Here is a 10126-nt window from a genome sequence, read left to right as displayed (position 1 = left end):
CTGACTGAACTTGTGGACCTGTAAGATGAATGAGGTGATATATAGGCCTACAGATAAACAGACTTATTTTTAGTGGAACACTTTGACTGAGGGGGACTGGTAAAATAAACTATAGGATAAAAGAAAAATACTTGCAAGATATAAGCATACATTGGTAACAGTCTGAGACACTTCTAGTGTGTCACTGTTGCTGGGGAAAAAAAGCCCTTTCTGCTTTGGTGTAATACATGTTCACACCACATGGGAGTGTTCAACCACACCAAAAGTCTAACTAGTGATTTAGAAATGATTCACAGTATCACATCACAGACACCGAGCATGCTGATAATTAACCGTATGTTTTTTTTAAGCATCCAGTTGATACATACGTGACAATAATAATCGGATTACAACATTTTTTTTTTTTTTTAGGAGTTTTGCATTATGTTTACACTTTTAGCTGAGAGTGCGTAAGTTTCAAAATCGCTGAAGAACAGCAGCAGAGATACACAAAGCATTTTTAACCACAATGCTGCGGTGACTGCTTATTATCATTTCCTGTCTTTTCTGAGATGCATGTGGCACGATCGGATGTAGCTTGTGAAGTACTACGTGCACAACTACTTTGACATACAATTCAAGATGAGATTTTCTTCATTTTATATGTAAGGCGGGTTTTTCTAACAGCTTACACTTTGCAATAAATTGATCCAGCAAGTCACAATGCACAAAATAAAATGTTTATTTAAAAAAAAAAAAAAAAAGCATGGCACAATGAATCAAGACAATGTCGCTCCAAGACATCTACCCCTAACAAGACTTTCTGATAAATAAGTCAAAGTAAGAAGAATAAGGCTTTGATTCAGAGTTGGCTGGCTCAAGTTACATGTAGGCTACAGGCTCCCCAAATATAAGACATAGTACATGCAGGGAAACGTCTCCAGGCTTTATCAGATATGTGTTTCAGTGTGATACACGGACGATTCTTAAAGCCCACGAAAGATTGACAACCTCAGCACATCATGTGTAAATAAAATCACTTAATCAGTTAAATAACCTTCTTTACTGCTATTTATGAATCCGGTTCTACGTGCTTATGGATCCATGCAATACAGTACCCAATGCCGTCGTAGTTTTGGTATGAAAAATTCTTTGCGTCAACAGAAAGAACTTCCTCAGCATGGTGAGGAAACACCTTCAGCATTTATTTTTTTAAACGCACCTCTGACCTGAAGTCTGAACTTGCTTCTTTTATACCACAAAACAAATATTGATTGTACTTGGTAATGATGATGATTATCATTATGAATTCAAATATCACTATTTCTAACTAGACCTGTTGCACCCATGTAATGTATACACCCAAAGAACTTGCACTAAAATGAAGAACTTGGCTCTAACTAAGTTGAAGGTTTGAATGAAAAACCCTCAGCTGCCTGACAAGTGTTCACAAAGAGAAGTCCGAGCTGTGAACATGAACACAGTCAGATTTGTTGTTAAATCTCTGTTGTTAGAGTCTGCTAACTCGACCCCGAATCTGAGCCTGGGACTCAATGAGCAAGACCGCTCAGCCTTATCGACAGCATGAGGCACAGTGACCCTCGCAAAGGTTTCATCAGAGCAAAATGGTATTTTTTGTAGTTGTCTTTTTTTAACTCGGAACATATTTTTTGCTCTGCCCCGGAAATGGGAATTCAGGCGCCCGGTTGAAGTGTCCCGTTAGGAAGATCCACACTGTGCCGATGATGAAGAGGAGAATGGCAGCCCAGAAACACACCTTGTCGATCATCTTCCCAATCAATACCCAGTTTTCAATTTCCTGTGTTTGGAAATCAAGTGAATATTGATTAAAGGACTAAGATAACTGCTAGCCTAAAACCACTATAGATAGGAAAACATGAAATCAATAGACATATAAAAAAAAAAGAATTGAAATCAAATCGATGTTGGCTAAATGTTTAAAGTGACACTCACAGATCCAATGTTATTTTGTTGTCTCGTACTCTCAGCAATGAAGTTGCAGGCATCCACACATTGCTTGATCTCGGGGGCAGCCTGGGCCAAACTCTTATACAGGTTGGCTGTGCTGCTGACATCCATATTATCCACTAGGGGGGAAGGAGACCCAGAGTCAGACAGAATAGTGTAGCCACAACGTTGATGGCTGGTTAGATTTTAGAGATGGGTCATAGGTTTGAAAATAGACATCTTACCAATGGATCGTGTGAGACCATGCCTCTCTCTTTGTTTGTCGAACATCATTTCACTGCGAGGTTGTTTCAGTACATATTCCTCTGCTCTCTGCATGAGGCCAAAGGAGCTGCGCCGCCGCTCCCTCACTCCGTTCACCTCGGTTGTCACCTCACTGTCATCCACCAGTGGGGGCATGCCCAGGAAGCGAGGTACCATTTCCAGGAACACCTGCGGGAGGCAAAGAAGATAACAGAAGTTGACACAAAATAACTCTTCAATAGACCAATTTGACTCAATTCTGCTGCATAGAATACACTTACATGTTTGATGGTATTTGACATGGTATGAGTGCTGGGGCTACGCAGGGAGAAGTTCAGCACCACTATTTGATTAGTGGCAATGAGAGTAGTGACAGACATGACAAAGATCAGGTACCTGATGGAGAACAAAGATAAGATCTGTGTTGGAAACTCAAACTGTATGGATTAAAGAAAAGAAGAAAAGAAAGAAGCCCAGCAGAGGTCAGCAGAGAACACACACAGACTCACTTGCCGATGAGAGGGACCGAGAGAGACGTCTCAGGGATCTTCTGGGCAATAAGAAAGAGGAAGACAGTCTGAGCCAGCAAGACAGAGATGGACACGGTCAACTTTTGTCCCCCGGCTGTGGAGGAGACAACAGAGACTTAGGAGACAGAGGAACACAGCAAATTAAAAAAAATTAAAAAAACATACCAGCTTTGCGATCCAATACTCTCAGTACATTCTCTGTGCTCAGGCACTTTATTATAGCAAATAATTCTACAGGGATAATGATAAAACGTTATACTGAAAACAAATCTGCAAAGAGTGTTCTCTTCGGAATTTTTCTGACAACATACTTACTGACTATACTTACTCTGTTTTATTGTTTATATAAGAAGAGTCAATAAAAAAATACCCTTTAATTCTGGTCTTTTTTTTATTAGTCAGAATAAGAGTAACTAGAATGAATAATTATTTTGTTTTATGTCCAAAGTCCAACGTTATGACACTTTGTATTTTATAACGTTATTATAATATCGCCTCATCTGAAACAATAATAATCTAACAGCTGGTGGGAATTAGACAACAGCTTCACTGACCTTGTGCAGGTAGGAAGTAGGCTAGCACCACCAACGAGGAGATGAGGGAGCAGGGCAAGATGATGTTGATGACGTAGAAGAGGGGCTTCCTTTGGATGACCAGATTGAACAAGATCTCCTGATACTCTAGGTCATCTGGGGTGTACCGTGTGTTGATCATCTTCCTGCCTGGACGATGGACGATGGCCCACTCGCCATTCTCTGAGGGGTGAAGACAGAATAAGCTGGAGAGGAATTGTGTGCTTTGGAAATTAGAGTGTTGAATGCGGACGTACTCTACCTGTGAAAGCCTCGGGGTCGATGTCCACCCACTCAATAATCTCGCCTGTATCTCCCTCGGCCAAGATGAGGTCCACTTCATTGGCACTGTACGTCTGGGATCTAGGGGTCGTGGCAGGGAGGATAGAACAGAACAGAAAATGGTTGTTACCTGGATGTAACTCCAGTTCTATGAGCATGTTTGTAGCCCTCTATTGGGGTTTGCTATTTGTTTAACCCATGCAGGCTCCATGTATGAAATAAAACAAACCAACAAATATATATAGTTTATATATTGGAATGATATAATTGTTCCTCACCTGAATGCTAGCGTGCAGTTTTGATAATCAAATGGGAAGAAGGTGATCTCAATGGCACAAGTGCTGCGATAGATAGCAGGAGGCAGCCAGTACATCCAACCAGTGTTGTAGATCAACACATTGGCGTAGTAAGCCACATCAAACTTGCCATCAATGCTGCAGAGATTGAGGGTAAAGAACAGAAACAGCTGACACCAGACTAGATTATGTATGATGACACTGCAGGCGAGGAAAAAATGCACGGTGTCACTGCCTTACTTGTTCTCCAGGACAATGTCAGGGAGCCAAACAGTCTTGCACGGAACACGAATAACTTCAATGTCATAATAGTGAGATTTGTTCCAGGCAAGGCGATAATCAAACCATTGCTGTCGATGACATTTGAGAGAAAGGTCAACAGTGACATTAAAAATGAGACACAGCCGAGGGCTGAATAAGGGAGCAGGACAGAGTCCGCAAGGCAAAATTAACCTTACTCCCAAAAGTTTGACCAGGATTTGTACAAAAGACACAAAAACATAGAAATATGAAGAGAGGGAAAACTCACAATCTCAATCCACACATTAGTCGTAAGAGTCTCCTCCTTTTCGTTCTGCGGTATAAGTGAAGAAGCAGTGTGAATATTTGAGCTGTATATGTAGATGTAAATTAGCTGTTTGGCAGTGTTGCAGCCAGGCTTTGATGCAACAAGAGAGAGCTCTCACCAGGGAGATGAGGTTCGTGAGGGTCAGCTTGATCTTAATGTCCAGCTTGTCTTCAGGGTGAACCGCTGGACGAATATTCTTGTTGTAGCCTTTGAACAAGTCGCCGATCAGAATGGACTCCTCATTGCACTGCACTGCATGAAAACAAAGATGAGAAATGGAGTGCGTTTACCTACTACTGTGATGGAATTACGTCTGATTAATATTTTACGACGGGAGGGGGGAGAAACATCTTAAATAGTATTCAGTCTGAAAGGCAGGTAAACTAAGTTTGGGTCCGTTTATTTAAATGTGTATATCTGTACTCTCAAATATTAACACTGACACCCTGCGATCATAAATGTTGTCATTACCTTCCAATCTTGTCCACAGTTGATTGAATAGTCGCTTTTGAGATCATTAAAGAAAAATGCTCTTGCCAATGTGGAGAAAAGGAAGTGCAGATGCAAAATAAGTTATTTCTGTATGTACTTAGAAGCACCTATACTGTATGTTTTAACACAAACGTTTTAAGCCGACTTGACATGTGATATCATGTGTATGAAGAGCCTACAGAAGAGTAAAGATGCTCAAAACGGCACTTAATTAAAGGCAACAATGCGATCTGTCTGTCCTCCTCCGCTACACTATATTTCAGTGTAAACTTGAAGAGGGACTAAGGCAGAGGTTATTTCCGACACATTGCCTCTTCCCTCCCAGCTGTCACTATCCGTAGCTCAGATTACACAGCAGCTGGGAAACTCGAAACTAGGACACTTTTAAGTCACACACTCAGGTCATCTACAATAATCATCAATTCCACCATTAAGCAAAGATGCGACACATACAACGAAGCAGTAAAGATGTCGTCCCCCGTGATCGATTCCTTCCCAGGTCTGCCTGGTCCAATCAGGCACAAACATGTCACATAGCTTCGAGCTATAATCGTAACTCATAATCTGTGTAGTGGGCGTTGTGTGATGACACTGGAGAGACTTCTCACTTTCCAAGGGTTTGCCAGTTGTTAATGATTAAATATTGGTAAACAAAAAAGTGTAATTCCTGTGTATTTCATCAAAATCCAGAAGCACTGAAGCGTCCCTTTAGGTCTTTGAAATGTAAACAGAAAGTTGACAGCCTTGCCTACTAGTAGTAGCATCTGCTCTGGTGTTGCTACAATATATCTATAATAATACAGTAGAATAGCACTCCATGATTTTTGTATCCATCTACAAAAATAAGTAGATAACAGGAGAACAGTGTGGGAATGATGGACGACTGCAAAGACACATTTCCATAGCAATGCTGGCATTGTAGTATAAAACAAAATATTACTAGCACTACAGCCTGAATGCAGAATAGTTGTATGGGGATGTCATTTTTTTAGGAAACAGGGATGCACTCTACAATGGTAGAGTGAGAAACACACAACATGTGATGTCTTACTCAACTCACACGGATCAGGGATGGCGTATTTTTGAAGGCTAGCCTTGCAATGGTTACCTCAAAAAAAAAGGGGGATTTTTTACTTTAGATTTGGGATTATTGCAGAAAATAAACTCTGTGGCAAAAAAAAAAACGTTTATGATAATGACACATTTTGTTTAGCAGGATCATCTTCACAAGATGAAACACCACTTTTGTGATTTCTGAAGCGTGAATGCAATCGGCAGAAGCAAAAAGTTCAAATTAGGCTGTAAACAAACTTCACCACAGTTGCATGAGCGCGAGTATAGACAACGAGCCAGTGAAAGTGGACGAGTTGGTGTGATGATGATGTGTTGTAGGCTTATTTAGCAACTTGGTTGCAACCGCCTTTTTTATAACACTTAAAAGCTTCAAAATTCACAACAAGGGGTATCTTCCGTCAGGTTTCATATCGTAGAACAAAGCGTTAAACTCTCTTGAGCTTGTGTTAACCACAAACCATATTTCAGGCACCTAACCAAAAACCCATTAAAAAAAAAAATGGGATGATGGGAAAGCAACAGAGCCTGCAGGTGACCACTGAGGGAATGCAGTGCTGATCAAAATGGTCAAATGGATCAGATATCTCGTAACTTTGGCAGATAACATTGCTAGATAGCACTAGCTGTGAGTGAGAAAATATATGTGCTTCACCTGAGCAGACCCTTTAAGGTGACCAGAGTGCAGGCCATACGGTAGGTCAGGACAACATGGCCACCAGGTAAACATTACAACTTCACTGTTTGACTAGGGTAAAGGCAAACCGAGCTCACCCTAGTTGACCGTGTTGTCCAATGCACACTCCTATTTATGCGACCATTTTGAACAAAAGAAGCTAAGAGAATGGAATTTGATCGAGCAAGAAGAAGAAAGAGTTTCCTGTAAGGCCTGTTAGCAGTCAGACGCTTTCCAGTCCACCACACATCACTGTGTGATCATCGCTCGATGAGGACACAAGGAGAAGAGTTCATTCCTAATATCAGAACTAACTTTGCAGCTTGATTGAGTTAATTAATATCAAGATTGTAAGTACAGCTGTTGCTCTAAGTGTATAGAGATCAAATGGCCTCATCTAAAGTTTTGCACTTGACAGTGATATTGTCAATTTGATCAGTGAATCGCAACAACAATGTGTTCATCAGTAAGGGCGTAAAAAGCTCGTCTAGGACAGCGTCTGCATTGTTCCTCCTGGACGTCCTCACTCCTATTTCCAGCATCCTAATGAATGCTTTCCAGAAGTCTACATTTCAGGGTCTGTCTCGTGCATGCCGGAATGTTTAAACTACTCCGGTGACCTCTGCCAAGAAGATGGACAGGAGATTTGTCTACAGCTGTCGAGAGCAACTCCGTCACACCTCTTCCCTCCTGAGTGGCCAAATGGATTTGTAGAATCGTATGTTTTCAAACTTCCATCACACCGAGGCTCTCACTTCTGCTTCCACTACAGCGTTTGGTACCTTCCTGTTGCAGAATGTCATCAGAACAGCTTTTACACACTCCGGTACTGCTGCTCTCAGGACAAAGCACAGACGACGCTCTGCCTATTAACTGCATTGACTTTACTCAAAGCAATACTTAATCATGGGACAGGTTATGGAACAGAGGATCCCTGTGGACAGCGCACTTACTGTATGCGAGAAGAGATAAAAACCCAAACATGTTTTATATCCGGTTTGCCTTGTATGCTACATGTGTTACAAAGTCATGCAAGTCTACAAATTAAGTGCATGGTGTCGTGCACGGATGTCAACAAAAAGCCAGTTTATGTCTCCCCTACAGCAGTATGTAAAATATTAAAGATTAACTGCATGTATGCTCGCAGATCAACAGAAGGAAAATTACAAAATAGTCAAAAATGTGTATAATCTACACAAATTCAATGATTTACAAGAGTATGTGTGTTGAAGTTTTAACAAGTTTTCCCGAGGGTCTAAAGTAAGTTTTCTCTGGTATCCCAAACAATGTAGTAAGAGTTTTAGAGCTGGTTGTCTCTCTGAACGCTGATCTTCTGCTGATCATCAGGCCTTTTGCGCTAAAAAGGAAGCGAGCCAGTCGATGAGGATGTGCCAAAAGTTTGACACTATACGCCACTTACCCTGAACCATTAAAGTCCCGAGAACAGCTACGACTCCATAAAATATCCACAACCTGCGTGCTGCCATCACGTCCCAAGACCACTCCACTGCACGGCACTGCACTCAATCTAAATATTAAGTTTGAGAGAGAGAGAGAGAGAGAGAGAGAGAGAGTAAAGACGGAGAGGAAGAGCCCTAAATCCCTCAACCGAACGCTCTGACTGTCGCCCACCCCGGCTGTTGCTATCCATGGCTCAGATTTCACAGCAGCTGGGAAGCACTAAACCAGGACTTCAAGTCACACTGCGGTCACCCACAATAATCATCATCACGATCATTAGACAACAACTATCTGAGGCGATGCCAGTTATTTAAAGCATTTTTATGACAAAATGTAGGCAACAGTTAGATTTTATGCTGTTTAACTCCAATATGATGAATATCCAATATCCCTGTAATAGTCCTATAAATTGTTCTAGTTTGATACGCGTCATAGATTGTAGGATTGATCGTTTCTTTCGATGGGAAAATCCCCAATGACACGTTTTCATAGTAATGCTGACTTTGCATATTTGTCCTGCATTTGTGTGTAACTATTGTCTTAATAGAATACGTGGATCTGTGTGTCAGATGGAGTAAAGAAAACAACAAAAACAACAAAAACAACATGGAGATACGTACACCCTTGGGTGCAGCGAGGTGTGCGGGCCTGCTCTCTCCCTGCTGTGTCTGGAGTACATACCGCAGAGCCCTTCAGCAGCAGGACTCCAGGAGCGACAGAGTGAGGCGGACAATGCTCATAGAACTCCTTGGAGACTTGGAACTGCTTTAAGATATGTCGGAGAACTTCTTTTGCAACAGAAGTGGATCTTGCTACAAAAGTAGCTCCAAAAAGAACAAACCAGACGGACAACCGTGACGTTTCAATCATTTCAAATCCAGAGAGTATTTGCTCTTATAATTAGTACTGAGAGTAATAGAAGTAGTGCCACTCTGCAGGGACAAGGGCAACAGACTTGATTTTTGGAATGTGCCATGTGAGTTGCGCAGTATGTGATGCACTTCTAAATATACAGTTGGGGAAACAGAGATGAGCTTCTTTAAGGTAACTGGAGCCTCCAGAAGGCAGATTATATGTCTCACACTCAGTTCAGTTCGGTTTAGATTCAGCCAAACATGGGCGAATTATAAGATAAGAGGGGCAAAAGTTGTGCTTTTTTTTGACATTTTAAGATAAAGAAGGCTGTCAGCATACGGTTTAGGTCACATTTCCCCACTACACCCAGTCTGGGTGAAGTCCAGTGTTTACTCTTCTTACTCTGCACAGCTGAAGCCAAGAATTTCTCTCAACTCCAACCAATGATATTTGGCAGTTCTTTAAAACAACTGACAAGGAGGCCTCCCTGTGCTAAATGTCAGACAGATATGCTGTTTTGTTTTTACAACAAGTGCTATAAATATAGTTACATCCAGTGAAGCATGTGGTTCACAAACATTGTACGTAAATGAGGTTGGACCAAGAGCTGTAATTTGAATATGCAATGACAACATTTTTTAAATCGCCAGTGCCTGCTGTGCATCATCTGACAGAGCTACAATAACAGTAAACTCCTCTCGGTAAATGTCTTAAAATGAATCGTTCCGTAATCCTCCGTTTAGGGATTTACATAAAATGTTGAAAGCTTGTTGCCAATGGAAGTTCACGGCTGTACGTCAGCCCACAAGGTCACATCAACAATCAGTAACAATCATGCTCCCCCCCCCCCCCCCCCACATTACATTTTGAACATCTGCACTGTTACCATTATGTTCAATCATCCAGCTCTGGATATGTGTGCTCTACTTAAATTTAAACAAAAAATTATGAAGCCTAGGAAAAGAAAAAGATCACATGTGATTTAAAATGAATGTTATCATAGTGAGATTATCACATGTTTTCACAGGGATTCACAGTCTTCCCTTGTCAGTTGTTGCCTATTTAAAATGGGCTCATTCATTGGTTGCACATAGTAAAAGCCCCATGACCAG

General features: G+C 41.3%; 1 protein-coding gene across 1 annotated transcript; it reads right to left on the bottom strand.

The window, feature by feature from the left end:
• Positions 1–98: 98 nt before the first annotated feature.
• Positions 99–8185, bottom strand: chrne (cholinergic receptor, nicotinic, epsilon). The gene is made up of 12 exons (XM_076101965.1): positions 8119–8185; positions 4578–4711; positions 4421–4465; positions 4132–4241; positions 3874–4029; positions 3576–3676; positions 3296–3496; positions 2721–2835; positions 2493–2607; positions 2193–2400; positions 1954–2087; positions 99–1798 (listed from the first exon to the last, which is right to left on the bottom strand). The coding sequence occupies exons 1-12, from the start codon at positions 8183–8185 to the stop codon at positions 1631–1633; spliced, it is 1554 nt and encodes a 517-aa protein (XP_075958080.1). The 3' UTR covers positions 99–1630.
• Between the last annotated feature and the right edge of the window lie 1941 nt (positions 8186–10126).

Source organism: Anarhichas minor, unplaced genomic scaffold (genome assembly GCF_050575085.1).
Source record: "Anarhichas minor isolate MPS153535 unplaced genomic scaffold, ASM5057508v1 ptg000027l, whole genome shotgun sequence".
Lineage (NCBI taxonomy): Eukaryota > Metazoa > Chordata > Actinopteri > Perciformes > Anarhichadidae > Anarhichas > Anarhichas minor.
Note: the sequence above shows the minus strand (reverse complement) of the source record. Positions and strands in the feature narration are given on the sequence as shown.